The sequence below is a fragment of the Periplaneta americana genome, chromosome 12 (genome assembly GCF_040183065.1).
Source record: "Periplaneta americana isolate PAMFEO1 chromosome 12, P.americana_PAMFEO1_priV1, whole genome shotgun sequence".
Lineage (NCBI taxonomy): Eukaryota > Metazoa > Arthropoda > Insecta > Blattodea > Blattidae > Periplaneta > Periplaneta americana.
In genome coordinates this window covers 42085026-42106819 of record NC_091128.1, presented here as the reverse complement: position 1 = coordinate 42106819, position 21794 = coordinate 42085026, and the positions used below count along the sequence as shown (strand labels likewise).

The 21794-nt window shown below is 34.1% G+C and overlaps 1 protein-coding gene across 2 annotated transcripts in view; it reads left to right on the top strand.

Moving 5' to 3' along the window:
• The window catches only part of LOC138710339 (voltage-dependent calcium channel subunit alpha-2/delta-3-like), a 107392-nt gene that overhangs the window by 49911 nt on the left and 35687 nt on the right, over window positions 1-21794 (top strand). For both annotated transcript variants that reach the window (XM_069841153.1, XM_069841154.1), the window contains 12 exons: window positions 5006-5268; window positions 5891-6001; window positions 6483-6678; window positions 7197-7330; window positions 8521-8679; window positions 9891-9974; window positions 13352-13432; window positions 14531-14605; window positions 15929-16033; window positions 17886-17957; window positions 18532-18709; window positions 21435-21507. In XM_069841153.1, coding sequence (XP_069697254.1) covers window positions 5006-5268; window positions 5891-6001; window positions 6483-6678; window positions 7197-7330; window positions 8521-8679; window positions 9891-9974; window positions 13352-13432; window positions 14531-14605; window positions 15929-16033; window positions 17886-17957; window positions 18532-18709; window positions 21435-21507 — 1531 coding nt within the window. The remainder of the gene's footprint in view (window positions 1-5005; window positions 5269-5890; window positions 6002-6482; window positions 6679-7196; window positions 7331-8520; window positions 8680-9890; window positions 9975-13351; window positions 13433-14530; window positions 14606-15928; window positions 16034-17885; window positions 17958-18531; window positions 18710-21434; window positions 21508-21794) is intronic.

Genomic DNA, 21794 nt, shown 5'->3' with positions numbered 1-21794 from the left:
GTCTTAGGACCAGTAAACATCCGCTTCACTATTTTCTGTTATAAACTCGTCATACTTATTCTTCACTTCACTTCTCACCATTTCAGCTCTTGCACTCACAGAAACACTTTCACTTCTCCTCTCGGCACTGACCTTCCTTCCCACTAATCTGGTTAAATCACTTCCCAAATCATTTGAATTTTTACTCGTGTCACTAAACTTCATTGCCATTGCGGTACTTAAGCCGCTCTTATCTGGTTTCTTCACATATGTTTTCTTCTTCTGTATTCTTGATCTCAGCATTTCTTGGTTCTGTCTCGCTTCCTCCGGCACGAATATTCTCAATATGAATAATAACCATAGTGTCCTGTAAATTGCATTGTCTAACTAAAGGAAATCATTAAAATCTTACTAAACACCATACATAAAAAACCGACATTACTGGTACCTACTTAATGAAACGACCTAATATCAATCTTCTTAATGTATCCAGCTGTTTGCTGACAACACAAAGTCCACTGTAGTCCACTGTAGTATATTCAGTTTTTGTTTTTCATGAGAAATGAGGGGTAGGCCTATTTTAATCGGTGTTCATTATAGATGCCTGTTGCTAGTAGCCAGAGTTGGGGTGTAGTCAATATATACTGCAGAGCTGTGTCTTCTGCAACCTGTACTGATGATTTTAATTTACTTCTTTTGTGGTTTATGGATGGACAGTATAGAAGAATGTGTTCCAGATCTTCATCATGATTATTACACCACAGACAAGTAGGAGTATCAGAAATGTGAAATCGGTGTAGGTACAATTGAGTGACAATGTGACCTGTTCTGGCTCTTGTTAAAAATGTTTGAACATGTCTGGGCAAGTTTTGTACATTTTCAGGTCATTTGGTTTCTTTTGTACAGACGGTAAAATTTTTCCTTTGTCAGAAGAGAGCCAGTTGGTGATCCATAGGTTTATGAAATGAGACTTTACTGAAGCAAAAGCACTGGATAGAGATATCACTTGAAGGGGTCTTGGTTGCAAATATGTTGCCTGTTTTGCAATATTATCGATTTTCTCATTTCCAGGTATACCACAATGACTAGGTATCTGTTGAAATGTTATTTCCTTTTGGAGTTATTTTAGTTTACTTACCGTAGTTGTTTCTGAATTGGAATAAGTCTATGTGTATATAGGTTTGGTACATATTCAATTATATTAAATATAGCCCCCTTGGAGTCGGTAAGTATGCAAATAGATTTTTCAGAAATTTGAGTAACACACTGAAGAGCAGCATCAATAGCTAGCAATTCGTGTCAAGACTGGAGGAGGATGAACATGGTATGAAATAACTTTCTTGATATTTTGGAATATAATAACCTGCTCCTGATGTCCCATTATTAGGATTTAGAGATCCATCTGTATAAATTTGAAGGTGATCCTTATATGTGCTGCAGAGTAGTTCCATGGCATCTAACTTAAGAATGTATGGAGGATCATTTTTGGAATGATTTCCTGGAATTTGTATGCTATGTTCTGGAATCACCCATAATCTATATCACAGACACACTCATTGCTAAAACTCCAGTTGTGAACGAAACGACCTAATATCATCATCTTAGAAACATAACTTGAAATAACGTAAAAATTAATGTCAGACTTTGCAGAATACGAGGGTGAACCCAGAAGTAGTGCACAAACTTACTTTATGGGCACACATTTTATTTTTTCAGTTCACTTACATGAAGACCGTTCAAAATGGTCCCCTTGGAATGTTGTGACTGCTTTCCAATGTTGTGGTAGCTTTTGGATGCCACTTAATTCTCCTTTGAAGTTTAAGTCTTGGATATGTTGGGTCACAGCTGTATTCAGGTCATTTAACATTGGAAAAAGTTAACAATGAAGTGGACTTTTCATTTTCGGGAAAAGATCCTAGTCAGGTGGATTCATGTCCGGACTGTAGGGTGGCTGAGGGAGTGTTTCCCACTTGTAATCGGTCATGTGACATTCATTGGCTCGGCGATTTGCAGTCCTGCATTATCGTAGGAAAGCAGCACACCAGGTTGCAATAGCTGTAGTCGGTTCTGGCGAATTTTTGGTCGCAATTTCCTACAGGCTGTGTCTCAGATGTCATCCATCTGTCTTTTTCCAAAACATTGCCAACAATTGCCTCTGTAGTGAAGTCAAGTGATGATTTCAGTCTTCCAGTGTGTTGGTTATCTTCTGTAATAATATGACCTTCACCGACATGTGAAGACAATCACATGGTCTACTGTAGAATCATCACACGCTTCTCTCGAAGGAACTCGTCAATTTCCGGCTGTGTACGTCCATGTAAAGTTTCTATTTCAGTGAATGAGCTTTCCTCTCAGACAGTGACATGACCCGACTGATTTTCGTCGTCCATTTCAATTGCTTATACACACAACATTTTTTAAGCAACTTAATAGAACTTGCACAGCAGAATCGTTAGGGATAACTCTCGCTATTAACACAATAATTAGGAATTATTATAGATCAGCATTTACGTTGTGATAAACAAATTGATTTCATGTGTACAAGTATAAGAAAGACAATTTATAAATTGATAATACTTCGAAATTTTATCACTGAGGAGGCATTGAGAATAATATTTTTAGCGTTGGTACAATCATTAATACAATATGGTATAATAAATTGGGGTGGAGTACCATCATCTGTATTTAATCCATTAATTTTATTACACAGAAGATTAATAAAAATTTGTCTGACCAAAAATATGGATTACCCAACAAATTTAATTTATACAGATTTTAATGTATTAACTATTGAAGAAATTTATAAATATAGTTTACTAACTTACTACCACAGAAATCAAATAAAACATAAATCTAATCAACATGAATATTGTACTCGAAGACAAAGGTCTACTTTCCCATTGATTGAGCCTAAATATCATACAAGTGCAGCTCTTAAACATGGTGTTAGTTTCGGCCCAAGACTTTATAATAAAATTACAAACCATTTTCCAAATTTGAAATATTTTAAAATTGAAGCTTTTAAAAAAGAAATTTGTAAAATTATCCATGATATATAATATTAACAAATGTACTTTTTTACCTATTATTTCTGTCGACTGTATTCATGTTTTTATTGAATATCACTGGCTTGTCGGATTGTCAATTTATATTAAATGTGTATTTTTCTCTCTTTTTCTCTTTCTTCTTTATTCTTGCTCCTGTGTTGTATTTATTGGTTTGAATTAAGTTACTTACTGTATTTAGTAAACTGTCCTTGTAAATTTTATGTTATATTATTGACTAAGACCACACCATACACGAGCCTGGCTCTTACGGTAGTGGCTAGAAACATTTTTGTTTTATACATTTAATTTGTACTCACTAGCTAGCTAGTTAAATAAATAAAAACCATGCATATGCATGACTTTGAGAGTACATGCGCAGTGTGCATTACTTCTGGGATCACCCTCGTAATTGCGTTTATTTTAACATACTAAAGAAAAGTATTGAAAACGTATTCCTATGTACAACTAGTTATAAAACTGATATTTACAATAGAATAGAACAGTGTTATCAGACAGCACATGGCTGTATCAGACAAGTCTTCAGTCACAAGCAATACCAGTATGTGTGTTGAAATGAAAACCGTGCAGTCAGGTTCCAGTGAAAAAGTTTTTGTTGGTAGAGCAAACCAGTGGTTACAAGGACCTGAAAGTAATGTTTCTTTTGAATAATTCGAAATATTTTTATTAACTTATTCTGAACATTAAGAAACAAAAACTTACGAGTTGTGCAAGATTTTAGAATTTCATTAATATCTATTATTCACTTGCAGACTTGAGCTGTATCAGTAGGCTACCTCAAAGAGTCATAATATAATGAGCACCACAACAAAATGTGGCGGCAAAAGGGTATGTCGGATACAGGGGGGAGAGCCATTAATCATTCCCATTGAAGGCTTTAAGGAACCAACCTGGACAAATACCCAATGTCCCATCCCTACCTTCCCGTGGTGCAGCTGTTAATAAGCATAATTTTACGAGCTGAACTAAAGGGAGGGGCTACTCATCAATTAGCACTGGTCAGCTTGATGAGTTAATGACTGAATTTGGTATAATTTTTCTCTATTCAATACCTAATTCCCTCTTTACCCTTTCCTATCCAGTCCTCTGACTGAACTCTTACTTTCTTCGACCCCGACGGCATTAGAGCATTCGAGGCCTAGGGGTTCATTTCCCTTCCCTTTCCTTCCTCCTCTTTCTACTTTTCTGTTCCTAGTGCTGACCTGCTATGTCACTAAAATCGTCCTCCAGTGGCTTAAGGAGGGAAAGCTGGTGATCAACAAGATCTCCCAGCTAGGTCCAATGGACCCGTCGACCAACAGCAGGTGTGGTCCTCCAGACATTCTGGGGGTTGTGTGTGAATGAAGTAGCCACCAAAACGTTAAAATATGGTGTTCACTTAAATCGGCTACAACTTGCTATTTTCACTCCAATATGAAATGAGTACCATTAAGGTAAAATTATCCGAAGGTAAAATAGTCCCCCAATCAGATTTCAAGGCGGGGTCTACTTTAATGGTACAGAATCAACTAAACATCTTACAATGGAATGCTGGTGGTATAACCAGGCCATGATTGTTTGGCCAAACACCTGCATAGAATTGGAATATATCAGTCCCCTAACTGCCCATTGTGCAACTCAAACCAAGAAATGGATTCAGAACACCTCAAAATCTGTGCTTCAGTGGCTGACCATGATAATATCTTTGAAAAATATTGGAGTGCAAGAGGTCATATGACTTTATTGTCAAACGCCTGGCATTAGAAAACAACAACAACAAAAAAATGTTGAAATATTAATAGTTTTAGCACCAGTAAGACATATTTCGGGATCTGGTTGCTACGAACTCTTTAGTGCTATAGCATACAGAAATAATCTTTAGAAATAAATTCATGAATTCGAATTTTTCTTTATTGTCAGTAAGATAATAGAATAATACTAGCTGATGTTCTATTCTAATTGTTTATGTCATATTCGCACAGGTGTATTCTGGAATAACTCAATGGTAGACATGTTTGATTGTCGGATGCGACTGTGGTACATCGATGCCTCATTAAGCCCAAAGGATATAGTTATTCTGGTGGATAACTCAGGTTCGATGTCAGGAATGAGGCATGAGATTGCTCGGCACCTTGTCAACAACATCTTGGAGACACTAGGCAGTAACGATTTTGTTAATGTGCTCAAGTTCAATGATATCATCGAACCTGTCATCGAATGTTTCAAGAATGTCAGCTTTGTGCAGGTGAGGAACTGAGAGTGTTTCATAACTAATTTCAACATCAATGTGTTTTGGCTTTCACATTTTTATTACGAAGTAGCAGTAGCAGCAGTTTATTAACCATATAGAAGTATACGAAATTTGAAGAGAAAGTGCTATGATGCTGAAAAATTATCTCACGATTTGCAGAACAGTGAAGCTTACAGTTCTTCTCTGTTATATGGTTTAAAGGACATGCTAGTAATCAGGGCAATGAAGAGACAGATGTGACTGTTAATCTGGTCTCAGGGCATTCCAGGGGCCAAAACCTACAATCCAAATCTCCCTGGCAACAATCAACACAATACTGTCTGACATTACTCGCACAAAATGTATAATAATTTTTGAGTAAACAATGAGAACTGTGGAAAAAGAAAGGCTGTTGTATCACCACTCTCACCAAAGATAGACAGATAGTTAATAGTAGTAGTAATAACAATAATAATAATAATAATAATAACAACAACAACAATAATAATAATAATAATAATAATAATATTATTATTATTATTATTATTATTATTATTATTATTATTATTATTTGTATAAATTATGATGGCAGATGTAAAATTAACATGAAGTTACCTAATGATGTTTCTTGTTTCAGGCAACATTAGGAACTGTGAGGGAGCTTAAACTGGCAATGAAAACCTTGAAAGCAGATGAAATGGCTGATTTTCGTTTAGCTTTCATCACAGCGTTCGAGTTATTTAATATAGTAAGAAATTATTATTTTGTACTTTGTTATAAATACTGTTATAAAGATTCCATTTTGAATCTTGCGTACATTACTTTTAACACTTGAATATAAGTACTTGATTAACTAGCTTACTTACTCGTGTACATAGATCAATTTCAGTACACACACACTATTTGACTCCACTTTTCAACACTTTTCAACAATCAAACGCACCCACACAACAGGCAGAGAAGTTCGAGATGACGCCGAGATCTAGTAGGCTCTGAGGATGGTGTGATGAAGCATTGAAACAGCTGTAAGCCGCACAGACTTACATAATTAACACGAGTAAGTCCGCTAGTTAATCAATTACTTATGAAGATTCGTTTAGGATTTTTTATTCTTCATAAACAGTTAAGTAGCCTGCTATCCTTTGTTCTATTGTATTGTTTTAAATGTGTTTAAGAGTACACAGTAATTATCTCGCATATGCTGTATGCTGTATGTCTGCACTCTGCAGTCCCGGATGGAGAATAAAGCTGCATGCTGCAATCGAGCCATAATGCTCATCACTGACGGCATCCCAGATATCTACAAGGACATCTTTGAACAGTACAACTGGATACCTGACATGCGAGTCCGTTTGTTCACTTATCTGATTGGAGAAGAGGACCCCGTGGCTCGTGAGATGCAATGGATTGCTTGTAATAATAATGGTAACAGAATAATTACAAATTATATTAAACATTAAAAGAGAAAAGAAACATGCGTGTATGCAATATTTTCGTTACATTCATTCATTCTATCATAAAAAACTTAAATTAGTGACTTTTTAATTACTATTTTTTTCTTTGTTTTTGTCTTTGTTTTTCTTCGCCTTTCTCTTTTTTCTCATTCACTTCCATGTTTATATGCCTTTCTGTCAGTTTCAAAGCATATATTTCATTTGGTATTTACATTCAAAAGAAGAAAAATGTGAGGAGGATGTTCCTCCCTTCCCTCCCCCGAGGAACCACCACTGCTGTACTGGTATATGCGTGAATGAAAGGGTGGGAAATGAATGGGTAGATATAATAGAGGTAAATAAATAAATAAGTAAACAAGTAAGCAAGCAAGAAAACAAATACTCAAACAAAAAACAAATAAATAAACAGACGAACAAATAATCAAATTTTTAAGTAAACAATGTATCTTTTGAAGCAACATGATAACTCATATATTTCTATTGGAACAGGATATTACGTGCCTCTCAAAACGCTGGCTGAGGTGCGGGAGAAAGTGCTGCGCTATATGCCAGTCATGTCAAGACCTCTAGTTCTCATGGGTCAACGGAACATCAGCTGGACTCCTCTTTATGCAGATATTGCAGTGAGTACTGAAATAATACAGTTATGGCTTTACTTAATTCTGCATAATTTTGACATTGATTAGTTGTTTTGGCTAGACCCAAAAATTACAGCATGTCTATATTTTATATGTAACATCTAGACATCGGATCTTTAGGCCCTAAAAAAATAATAGGTTCTTTTTGTTTTAAAATAGGTACAGTAACATTTATGAAAATACATTGTAAGGAATATAAGTAAAATTAATACAGTGTTATACTTAAAATGGTTTGATTGATGTAACATTTTATCATTCATATTCAAATAAACTTAAGTACAAAAGAAAAACTTTAGCCTTTTATATATAGTCTAATATTTTAAAATTATTCACATTTTAATTAATATTTTAAAACTAATGTATTCATGTCCTTGAGGCAAATACATTTTTCTGCCAGACTTTCAAAAAAAAAAATTATTAGCTAGTTAAATTTATACAAAATACAGATAAAATTTTTGCTGCCAGATTTTCGAATAGAAATAATTAGCTAATGAAATTTGCACAAAAAACAGATATAATTAAGTCCTGACAATTCACACATACGTTGAAAATATCACATATATCTCTCTCTCTCCCTCCCCGTCCTACTCTCCCCCCTCTCCCCCTCTCCCTCCCTCCCTCCCTCCCTCTCTCTTTCTCTCTCTCTCTCTCTCTCTCAGCCCGAACCAGCTGTAAGCCACACGTGGTTATATAATTTAACACTAGTAAGTTTGCCTTTAATCAATAATTTATATTTAAGTGTTAAAAGTACGTAGTGTATGCAAGATTCAAGATGGACAATTTTATAACTAAAATATGATATTTTGGTATCAATTTTCGTTGTTGTCATTATAAAATAACTTTGCGCTGCTCTTTTCTGAGGACTGAGATGATGCTGCACACCACGTGTACGTGTTATACGACATGACAGTCGGCAAGGGCACAGGGCAAGCATTGTTTACAGCTGTGCTGGATTCAACAACAATATAGTCCGATTCTATGAGACCATCGTGAATAGTGATCTAATCAGTTCCATGCAGGCTGAAATTGAGTGGGCTTTTCTTCTTCTTCTTCTTCTTCTTCTTCTTCTTCTTCTTCTTCTTCTTCTTTTTTGCGTGGTGTTTGCAGTGCTCCTGCTCCTGCATTGCAGGCCCTAATGTTATTTTGCTGTTGCAATCTCTACTTCTTGTTTGCAGGATCCACGAATCACGGACTGGATGTGGCTTCAACGTGAAAATAAGGAACAGTCGGAAGTATCTGCATTCTGCTATTTTCCAAAAAAGAATCCGACTCGAACATATGAGACTACTGGGAAAGTTTTCAAGAACTGCACAGAAGAACCACAGATAAAGCGGGTACGATCTTTAGCATAATTACAGTTTTAAATTGTGAAAACATGTTGTAACATTACTGACGGTGAAAGAAAGGTATTTTAAGTAAAATGACAGCTTGTGTATTTATATAATATTCAATTACATACAGTATCTCCATAGACTGAGAGAGAACTGTTTCCTTGGGAGGGGTGGGGGGGGCAAAGCAAAATCATAGAATCCCGATATAACGAGGTTACGGGGGATATCATTTACTTCCTCCCCCGTTATAGCTTAGCCTTGGTACAGTATATCGGAATATGACCATTTAATAAAAGTATTTTTTGGGGTCATGTTTCTTACAAATTATAATAGGGCACAACCATAGGCAGAATTATGGGAGGTTATGTGGGGCACTGCCCCTCCCCAAAATTTGTCTGAACTTTTTTATTTCTATTAACATTACAAAAGACTTTTCTTGCTTTTGTTTATGAGTGGGATATTATTTGTAAATGCTACCACCTTCCTGGAAAATGGCTCTTTTCACAAAAAAATCTTTGGACTATGGTTGTTTTATGAAAACTACTGAAAATTTCCACTCCTTTAACATGAGACTATGGTGTCTTTTTTTAACTAACACCTATTTTACTAGATGGCCGCTGCAGACTTCTATTACATGAGTACAGGCTGTTACAAAAGAAACATTACAGTGCGTCCATTCCTCAAATGAGGTACAGAAATTCTTAGGCCCGGTTGCAGAAACACCGATCAAAATATGATTGGCAATCAAGGAGGGTTTGATTGGCCATCAAAATTAATGGAAATTGTAGTCAAAATTTCGGGTAAATACAGAAATTATGTTAAATATTAATAAAGAGCTGCTGTATAACAGCTAATATAGTATCATTGTTCATTAGTACAGGTAACTAATAATATCAGTTAAAAGTCTAGATGGTGTTTAAAAATGGTGAGTGAAAATCAAAACATATCAATCCACATTAGGAAGTATAAATCCTTTGAACAAGATAGCCAACACAATTTTGCAAGAATGTATTGGTAATTAATGTTTCCTTAATAAATCATATTTTAAAGAAATAAATAACAGATATTTAAGTTACCAGTATACTGCTTACTCATTAATTAAACTTTAATATATCATTAAATGTTATGCTTTAATTATATAGTAGGCCTATTCTCAAGTAATGTCATTGATTATAACACTTTACGTAAATAATATGTTTCATTTTTATGAACAGGCACAGGATCCAACATGGAATACTACAACATACAACTTCGTTACAACCGTTTCAATGCCTGTTTTAGATGTTGGCCCTAATAAGGTAACTTCATTTTATTTAAATTATACCACACATGCACAAGCATACATGCAATAATTCTCTCTCTCCCCACCTCTCTCCCTCTCGCCCTTTACAATTTGTCATTTTAAAAGCATTAGAGAAATTACAAGACCTGAGAGAAATTCACACTTCAGAAAGAAAAAGTTGCTACCTACACAGATAGTAAAATAACAATAGATTCATTTAACAACAATTTCAAGCACTATCCAATAATAGAGAGAATAAGAAGTCTACTAATGCAGCTTCAAAACCAACATTGGACAGTCCATCTCAGTTGGGTCAAGGCACACATCGGGATATATGGAAACGAAATGGCAGACAAACTGGCAAAGGAAGTGGGTCTAGACCAGCGGTGACCAAAGCGGGTGTCGTGATTACATCGTGTAATTACAGACATTCAAATGGGTATGAGGAGTTTCCTGTACATTGCTGTGTTTTTCATTCACGTACTGAAGGCAAGCAGTGGCGATGTCATGTCGCTCTACAAACTCTGTCTCTACAAGCAGTAAGAAGTGGTTTCGTAAAGAACGAGAAGGTGAACTTTTTTGTTGTTCTGTCGGACAAAATGTAATATGTTTACTTTGCTCAACAGTTCAATTAGGAGTATATAGAAACATTAATTGCCATGCTGAATAATGTATTATTATTTTTATTATTATTATTATTATTATTATTATTATTATTATTATTATTATTATTATTATTATTATTATTACTGATCACTAAGTATATATTTCTATAATTCTTCTGTACGTACATGAATATTGATATTTTTAGATCTTCTCCCTGGAAGGATAAAATTATCTTAATTTTAATCTTCTTAATCTTTAGATGAGAGTAACTATTTATTAGTTAATCATTTAATAATAATATTTTACAAAAACTGATTCAATATTACGTGCCAACGAACTGTTAAACGTCAGGAATTGACATTTCTTAAATCATAGCCAGGAAGAGAAAGATGAGATAAATAAATGTAAGGAAGTCAGCTACCTAATGGGGATTGAAGTATTTCGTGCTCTAAAGCCTTTTAATAGAACAGAATTTCTCAAAAGAGTAATGATTAGAATACCGTAGCTTAAATAACTTGCCCATAAGTTTTTAATTTTGAAAAACTACTAATTTCTCGACCAAGTATCGAGGAATAATTTAGAAAATTCCTGATTATATTCAAGAGGAAGGTTCAAAAAAGGAGCGAGAAAAATCGTATATTATTCACTGGCTCTTGATGACAGCAGTGACATTACCGATATAGCAAAGCTTGAGATTTTTATCCGCGGGATTGATCAAGATGTTAGTACAGGAACCGCCACTGGTTGTAGTTTATGTCAAGTACCTTACCTCAGTGTCCTTACTTCGTAGGCTGTCTGTCACATGTTATCACTGCACCTCGAGTTTTGGTCACCTCTGGTCTAGACTGAGAAGGAGATATAGTGTACTCAAAGAAACCAAAACAGACAGTAGTCAGAGAAGAAAAAGAAAAAAGTGCAATGAAGTGGCAACATCAGTGGGGAAATGCACAAAAGGAGCAGTCTGCCGATCATACGTCCCAACCGTGAGAGGACGGCTACAAGTCAAGTTACCATTCACTCCAGAGTTGACTGCAGTGATAACAGGCCATGATCTCACACGGCCTATCTTCATAGATTCAAGATCATCGATAATCCGAAGTGTCCTTGCAGAGCAGAAGAACAAACCGCGCAACACATAATATATAACTGCAACAAGGTACAACTGCAAAGAGAAAAACTAAAGACTGATCTAAGACAAAATGGTGGCTCATGCCTTCCAAGGAAGAAAGAACTAGTTCACAAATATGGAAAATTGTTCGCACAGTTTGTCGCAACAATAGACTTTGATGCATTGTAAATATGTAAATAGCTTATACCAATACCTGTTGTGTGAGTGTGTGGGTGTGAATAGGGATTTTGTAAATAATTGTAAATACTATACTCGTACTGTTAACATAGATAATTGTGGTCGAAATCAGTTGCATGCATTCAGGACAGTGGTACACAGATTACTCAACATACCCATGAGCCAACAACACTACAATGAAGAAGTGAACACAATTAAATACATAGCACAATAAAACGGATACAATCCAAACATAATAGACAACATCATAAGAAAGACAAAACAAAAACTTAACAAACACAAAAACACGCAAAACACAACACCAACACAAGAACACAAGAAATACATCACACTAACATATGAAAACAAAAGCACACATAAGATCGCATCTTCATTCAGAAAGCAGAAATACAACATAACATACAGAACAGAAAACACACTACAAAGACATCTCAACACACAAAAAACACAAACAAATAAACACGACCACACAGGTATATACAAACTCAAATGTAATAGTTGTGACAAGTTTTACATAGGACAGACAGGTAGATCATTCCAAACACGCTACAAAGAACACATTAAAGCAATAACCAGAGGACACAATACATCTACATATGCCGATCACATAACCAATGCTAACCATACATACAATAACATAAATGCAGACATGGAAATCCTACTCATACAACCCAAGAACCAAAAACTCAGCACATTAGAACAAAACGAAATATACAAACATACTAAAACACACCCGATCAAATTCTCAACACACAGATCAATTTCAGTACACACACACTATTTGACTCCACTCTTCAACACCTTTCAACAATCAAACACACCCACATAACAGGCAGAGAAGTTCGAGATGACGCCATGATCTAGTAGGCTCTGAGGATGGTGCGTGAAGCACTGAAACAGCTGTAAGCTGCACAAATCTTACATAATTAACACGAGTAAGTCCACTAGTTAATCAATTAATAAGATGCTATTGACTCCTGTTGCATTTCCCCATATTTATGATTTCCATAGTTAATGTGAGATTCAAATAGTGCGAAGTATATCTGTTTGAGAGTTTCTGTTGAGACCAATAGCCTGAACTTCCTAAAAACAAAAATTACCCTTGACTGTGTAGTAAATATAGGTACTTTCTAGCGTTTGTGCCATCCTAATTTTGGATCCATATGAAAACCTAACAGTTTAATATACGATATTTCATTATCTAGTGTGTTGGGGAGATCTAATATCAGTTTCTGAATTTTTTTTCATTTGGCATTAACCTATTTGATTGAAACCATTGTTTAGCTATGTTGAGATTATTGATCTGTAACAACTTCAAATGAATTTTACCGAGACCAGCAGTTCTGATAGTGAATAGTAGTATATAGTGTTTACGAAATTTTAACAGTTATATATTATATGGCGTGCTGTACATATAAATTCATTCCTCATTTTTAATCAGTGATACATTAATTCTTAATTAAAACAACTTTATTTTCTAGACAAAAACTGCACAAATCCTAGGGGTTGCTGGAACAGATGTACCTATTGAAGATATCAAGAAACTGATGTTGCCTTACAAGGTGAGAGAATCTTTACGTTCTACTAGCAGAAGAACATTACATTTACTGAGTCAGTAGAAAACAAAGAACTATGATAATCAAATTTCTTTAATTTGCAGCCCTGTTCTGTATAAAATTTTACATAGCCTAGGCCTATATTTCACTTTAGTATCTAATATACTATCCTATATAACTGGAATTATTAAATTATCACTTGCTAATCCTTTATTATTTTAGTCTAGTTTGTCAGTAAAGCAGTCCTTAATTATATTCATATTAGGCATGATATAAAGTACTGGTACATAAATATTCATAATTGAAATAAAAAATAAATTAATGTGAATGATATTTAATTTGTGTGTTAAAGCATGTTTGTCAAATATTAAATTATAATCTTACATAAGTATCATTATCTTAAAGTATTGAAAAGTTAAATTTCAACTTGTATACATATATTTTAATTTAAAAATTGCTTAGTGATAGATTAGTTGTAACAAGGTATACTAAAAATTATTTTAATTGTAATTCTTGAAGTGTGAAACTGTACTTACATGATGGAGCGTAGTGAAGTTGGATGAGAAATGTTTTGTTTTTCAGTTGATGATAATGGTCACTAACAAATAACTTAAAATAAATAATTAATTAATTGCTTACGTTTCAGACCAATTGCTGGTGATTTTTAAGAATTACACAATAAAAACATAGTAGTTTTTCACAAAGCAGTTGCTTAAAAACGTTTCTAAGTAGTATATGAAAAAAATCGATTATAAGCTATGGTAATTGCTAGATAAAACGCCATGTAGTTTTCTTACAATAAACTCTGCTTTATAAAACAAAATAAAAAATAAAATTATATTTTCTGTAATTAAAAAGAAACTCCACGAATTTTTATAATTTTATTGGAGACGTTATGTAATACTTACACCAAGAATATTAACTAAAATCCTGGGGATTGTTTATAAACATTCGCTCCAGCTTTTATAATACTAGTAATTTCATTCTCTAGCAATTATTTTAAGAAGTCTGTTATGGTATATAAAAAAAACTAATATATTTAAATTAAGTTCACACTGATTAATAATGTAAATTGGATTAAGAAAGATTAACCATTTTTTACAGGTTGGAGTGAATGGGTATTCCTTCATAACAACGAACAATGGTCACATCCTTGTACATCCGGATCTACGTCCCTCGGTACAGTTGATTCACAGTGTATAAAGCTTGTGAGCATATATTTAAGTATTATAGCGAATCTCTCGCTTTTTATGTTGTAATATACCAGTACTGTAGATCCTTCATTATATTAACTTATATGCCTCTGTCCTTATGTGGAGGAAATGCAAATTGAAACTAGTCATTATATTCATAATCTCATAATATGGATTACCTGTTGCATGATGTCTGTTAGTGTTTTATAGTTAGTTATTGAATTTCAGGTTAGAGGTGACGTGGGACTCATTATGTTCTGTAGTGTGTATATTCAGTAGAAGGTGGTACCGGTACAGCCCACCCCTTAACCAGATATTTGAAATTATATTGTGTTATTCAATAATTTGTTTATTTTGTTACCATTTTCAGAATTTTGTCTCCTTTAAGTGTAATATTTTCTTCTTCCAGTTTACAATTTTTAAACACTATTTAATATGTAGTACGAATACACTATTTTTGTTATTCTTCCCTTCTATGATTTTCTTACATACCGTACCCGGTACCGGTATTTCATAATTTTGTTTCTTCTTTAAGTATGTCGCACTTTTAAATGCTTGGAATTAATATATTATTGATATTCCTTCTAATTTGTAAGTATTTTATTACGGTATATCAATTCATTCATTCATTCATTCAAAACATAAAATGAAATACTGGTAACAAATGGAGGAAATTAAACACAAATAAATGTGGGAAATGCCTGTTATTATTCAGTTGAGAAGCTTTTATCATCCAGTCTGTTGTCAAAAAATCTGAACGTTAGAATTTATGAAATAGTTATATTACAAGCTGTTCTGTATGGTTGTGAAACTTGGACTCTCACTTTGAGAGAGAAACATTGGTTAAGGGTGTTTGAGAATAAGGTTCTTAGGAAAATATTTGGGGCTAAGAGGGATGAAGTTACAGGAGAATGGAGAAAGTTACACAACACAGAACTACACGCATTTTATTCTTCACCTGACATAATTAGGAACATTAAATCCAGACGTTTGAGATGGGCAGGGCATGTAGCACGTATGGGCGAATCCAGAAATGCATATAGGGTGTTAGTTGGGAGGCCGGAGGGAAAAAGACCTTTAGGGAGGCCGAGACGTAGATGGGAGGATAATATTAAAATGGTTTTGAGGGAGGTGGGATATAATGATAGAGTGGGTTAATCTTGCTCAGGATAGGGACCGATGGCGGGCTTATGTGAGGGCGGCAATGAACCTCTGGGTTCCTTAAAAGCCATAAGTAAGTAATTAAGTAAGTACTGGTAACAAATGAAATTTTAGAGGTAAGATGTTTTTATTTTGTAACATGTTTCAGTTTCTGGGTATCTTGAGGCCGAATTACAACAGTATGGACATGACAGAAATTGAACATGTGGATGAGGACAGAGGAGTAAGAATTTCAAATCCTAAACTTATAGAGGTGAGTAAACAATGTCTTGTGTTGTAGATAGACTACACAGATAGTATTATTCTCCTATGAAAGTAAAATCATTAAAATAATGAATAATTTATCGGAAATATTTCCAGATTTATAGTCTTCATGTACGGTGATTTATTCATTATAAATCTGTACATCAAGAAATTGTGAAAAATAAAACTGACGCTAGATTATTATCAAGGAAGGTTATACCTTTGTAACGAAGTTTTATTGTAGAATATTCTTAACGGTTTCAATATATTGAACTAAAGGACAACTTTATTATTTGAAACCTATAATGAAGTGCAGTTATTTGAAGTTCTAGCGAAGGTTTGTTCAAGTGACTGCATCTTTACATTCTATATCTTGGAACTAAAAGCATCAGTTTAGTTTCAGAAATTGTGCTGTGCAGTGTTGCGTTTATGCTCTGATTAATGAAACACGTCAGAATTACATTAATGTAATGTCATGCAATTCCACTAAAAGAGAGGTTTTCTTTTATATTGTTCGGTATCTTAAAATAGAGTATCTACATACATATACACGTAGCATTCTGCCCAAGGTAGGTCTTTCACTGCAAACTCAGCATTCTTCAATCTTTCCTATTTAGAGTATGTAAGAGATACCAATATTGTGGTCCTCATAGAGAGGCTATTAAAAGATTAGTAATAAAGTTTATAGAAAACAATCTATATTAAAAAAAAAATCAAACAAACAAATAGGAAAAGACGTGATAAGATTGGTGAAAAGCTAAAAAGTTTATCTAAAAATGCCTCGCAAATTTTTACACATCAAAAAGTTACCGGTAAGACTTAATATCAGAACATGAATAGCAAAGATTTCTAAACAAGAAGTAAAATGTTCAATGGCAACTTCTTGAAACTTCTTAAAAGTGTACTTATGCCCTGCCAGTATTTCAAACAATTGGTTTGATAGTTAATGTCTGCAATAAGATTATTTCGAGAGCATGCTTTTATAAGTGCTAATATTAATTTTGTTTTCGAAATCAGTAATTTTCCTTCGCATATTCACTTCAGCATAATATGTTAGAAAAAGTAGGAGATAGTTGACGCAAGAAAATACGCAGAATTTTCGCTACCAATTTTATTTATTTTTTTCCTGTTATATCACTATTCTTACCGCATTTGGTAATTATGCAGGACACATCCATCAGGCCTCAATCTTTCTTATTCCCATAATATACAAGCATTTATATGTGCATTAGCTACTGTATAATAGTATTTTACAAGCTTGAGTACTTATATTACTGCTTTCAAAAATAGAAGTTCAGAGAGTATACTTTTTTTTCTCTTGTAAGGAGAAGGGACCTGCTTACATTGCAGCCTGACTTATTGTGCTTACCACTCCTATTCTGTGAATGATTGGGTAGCCGAACGACCATGCTCTTGTACAAGTACAAGTACAGCATGCCGCATCATGAACTTAACCCGGGCTATGGTATGGATGGTGATGATATGTGATTTAATTATACCGAAATGAATCCGATATCCAACGTCGAAAGTTACTCAGCAATTCTGCTTCAATTGGTTGATGGAAAAAACCTCAATCAGGTAACATGGCCCAACCAGGATTTGAACCCAGACCCGTTCATTTCACGGTCAGACATGGCAACCGTTACTCCACAGCAGTGGTCAGGCACATACTTTCCTAATTAAATAATTTACCATATGAGGCGGCCTGGTCGAAGCATTCTGTAAAATTACTCAATATTCTTATAGCATAATAAAGTTGTAATCTAAAAGAGTCCCTGTAAATGTTGTTTGGTATAATACTTCCGGAAATCCAACTTCATTTCGAATTGTTCTTTAAAGCCATTTATGATTGTGCATTTCAGCTAAGAAGAGCAATGATTGATCAAGAATATGGAACAAAACTATTAAACATGAAGTACGATTATGATAATATGGTAAGTTTTCAAAATATAGCAACCAATTTTAAGTATCTAGCTGTAGTCTGACTTATGCAGTGTTTGTGAGTATCATTTTAAAGAACCACAAGAATAGACTACTGGTATGAATGAGTGTGAAATCACTTCTAGGCCTGCATATCTCCACAATTTATGATTTCCGATGGCAGGTTTCCATACTGTACTCAGCTGTAGACCCCCGTCTCTGTTGAAATTATTGCCATCTAGCTGGATTTCGATGGCTTCCTTGATAACCAAGTCCCAGTAAAGTGCTAGTATGGTGTGTTTCTTTTAAAAAGTACAGTAACAACATGCATTTTTGTCTGCTATTTAGGACACTTATGAATTAATCTTTTGTTACATTTAGGCATAGTTTGTTGAAGGTAATTTCAGGAAGCACCTGTACTTGTACCATACGTCATTTTTTATGGGAGGAGGTTCAGTGGCATAATGTAATCTGGAAACAAGTGACTGATGATGATGATGATGATGATGATGATGATGATGATGATGATGATGATGATGATGATGATGGATGAATTGATGATATACCATTGTGTTGTGTTAAATACAGAGAAGAGTGTCCACAGTTTGGAGACATTATTCCCATGTTGGCATCAAGGACACACCCTTCACTGTAGCAATTGCTTTGCCTTTCCGATACGGCATGTACATTGCAAATCCTATAGATGACAAACTCAAGATCCTGTCCAGGAAATCAGCACGTAGAGATGATACAAGGGGCCCAAAAGGTATTATATAACATATGTACTACTGTCCATTGGAGTGGTTATGTTGCTTCCCAGTTTCCCCACTCACTTCTGCTGGCCCCTCTGTAAAGGCTAGAGGCTGAACTGTTAGGCTCTTTCCTGAAAATATTTGTTGTATGAAATTGGAATTTACATAATATTATGCAACTGTTTAAAATAATGTGAAGAAAAGGGTCCCATTAAGTAACTGTCATGTGATTTCCTCTGTTTCAAATGTCCTGCGATGTAAGAACTCAGATGGACAGTATTTATTTATGTTTTACACGGCACAGCAGTTGGGGAAAAATTGTTTTTCTATCTGTTGTTCATATTACATTTGCCTGAAAGACAATTTGAGGTCCCATAGATTCTAAGTGATAATCGGCATTAGATAGAGAATGATCATTTTATCTGCCTTATCTTTGATGCTACTGTAGAGAAAACTTGTACACAATATTTTCAATATTTTAATTCCGAACAGTGAAACATTATTTATTAAATTTCCGTCAGTCATATTTAGTTCCATTCTTCGACCAGAGTATCGAATTAAGAGATCTTAAGACTTTCTTTCCTTTTACCATGCTATCTGATAATTCTATATTTTCAAATATACTGTTATCACAGTCTAGTATATACAGTCACGAAGCTTGGTATGATTTTTTGCATTTCTTGCGATAGTTGCTAACCGCTTGGAGTGCTGTGAGTACTAGGAACAATAGACTGTGCCACTGCCATCGTGATCTAATATAGGCCATAAGGCAGACCATGTGACTCACTTAACCCGTTCATGAAGGGTGGCATTTCAACCATATAAATTAGTTGCAGTGCATAAAGAGTAACATGTATTTCTCTAAAATGTAGTGTAATTGCATTAATAAAATTTAAAACTATGATTATGAGACACTTGAGACATAATTCACTTGCGAGTTAAGGTGTAATATATTTTTGGGGTGAAAATTACGTTGTTTGTACGTGTAATACCTGCCTTTATTTCGATTAAATATTGAGAAATTCTTGTCCATTCATGTATGCACGATTCAATAATTTTCAGTTGCACCACGCAGATACTTAGGTATGTTGAAATTATAGGTTATGTTTACTGCACCATTTGCCCCTGTCTGTCTGATTTTAGTGATCTCCAATGCCCTGCTATTACATATGTATATTATGCCATATGGAAATTATACAGTAGGTTATGTTTACTATATTTAACTTATATTCCTATATTCGCAATTATACATTATAATTAAGAATAATGACATGTATGATACCCCGCACATTCAATTTGTCTGTATTTTAATACTACAATTGAGTACCAGTACTGAATTATTGTATTTATCTACTACTGGTACCGTACCTAAGAAATGAAGTAACACAATCGTACATACACTAATTTCATAGGAGTGGTATGGTAAATTTTCTGTCTACTTATTAAGGAAGGTGATGTGTTAAATTAAAATCACAATATAAATTCTTTTTTATTAAACCTCAAAATAGCTTCCATTCTAAACTTAAAATGTTGATGCGAACAGATTTTGTTAACATGTAAAATTCTCTTCACATTAAAATAACACACTTTTGTAATTATTTGTGCAACATATTATGCAACAAGAATTAAACGGAACTTATGGACACATTACACTAAATAAAACTTAACAATGATATGCAATAAATTTATCATATAATATTTAATTGAGCTCCATACACTGAAAGCATTGACTGCCGTATTTCGCATTGCTATGAAAAGTTGTGAACTGTGAAATGTTCGTTATTTGTTGTAATAACTGTAAATGGCTAAAATACAATAATTTGAATAATAATATGGGACAAGAAGACATTTGTAGTATGGTACCGGTACTATAAATTGTAAGAAAAAGAGGTCAGATCCAAAAGATCCAGGAAGATGAGTTTATAAAATATAACATATACTTTATGAAAATAATATATAAACCTTATGTATTTCATATTTCAATAGTGGAAGGGAGGTGTTAATTTTTTCAAAAGAACACAATATCGAAAGTACAATACACTTTATCGTCTGCTAGGGAAAGTGTCTGTGATGAGGCGATAGTAGCGATCCTGGTGGTTAGCAACTATCTATAGATGCATATTTATTAAATACTGAGCTTCGTGACTGTATATACTAGACAGTGCTGTTATTCAGTATTTTGGTTTCTAGATACCAGTATCTATATTCCTCACAGGTTTTTGTTGTTGCATTATTTTTCTATAACCAGGTATCGGTATTCATTTTCTCCAACTACATATAGCCATCTTGTTTTATCCATATTTACTACTAGACCCCATTTATCATAGGTACTCTTGAATTACAACATTGTACTGGTATACTGATAATTTGGGTCATAGACTTGAGCCACCTAACAAAATATGATAATACCAGATTTGAAAACATCTGGCAATGTAAACTGCTATCAGATTTATAAAGAGAGTTGTTTATAGATTTTCATAAGATTAGTTTCATGTTTCATAGTGCCTTATGTAAACAATTCCTGTTGTAAGTCTGTTTGAGAATGGTGAACATCACCCCGAAACTAGTCACAAAGGTATAGGCTTAGTATTGGTACCTTCTTAAGTTTCAGTGATTAACACAGTACCAGTATGTATTTAAAAGTTGCTAGTTTAACAAGTTTTAACATTTCATCATATAAAAATTTTAATTTTACAAAATTATAATATATGTATTAACTGTAGGCCTATTCTTTTTCAGGAAATTACAAAGACTTGATTAAGCAACTAAAGGAATTTTTACAAGACAGAACTTGGACAATCCATCCAGACTGGTAAGAATGTAGTACTAGTCCTGTCACTCCTATGGAAAGCATAGGACCTTCATGAAATCTTGGCAGTGAATTCTGTTTGTTGCTGAATCTTTGATCTCAATCCAGTTCATTCCTTGTTGTTCAGCTTCGTATTGACTGTTGTATTTGACAAATTGTGAGTGATATTCTCGCATAGAAAATGTTTTCGTACTTTTTTGTCTCTCTTCTGCGTTTCTTCTTTACCTATTCCTATCTTATTACTTATTTTCTCTCTCTTTCCTTTCATTCCTTCTTTTTTACTTTCCATT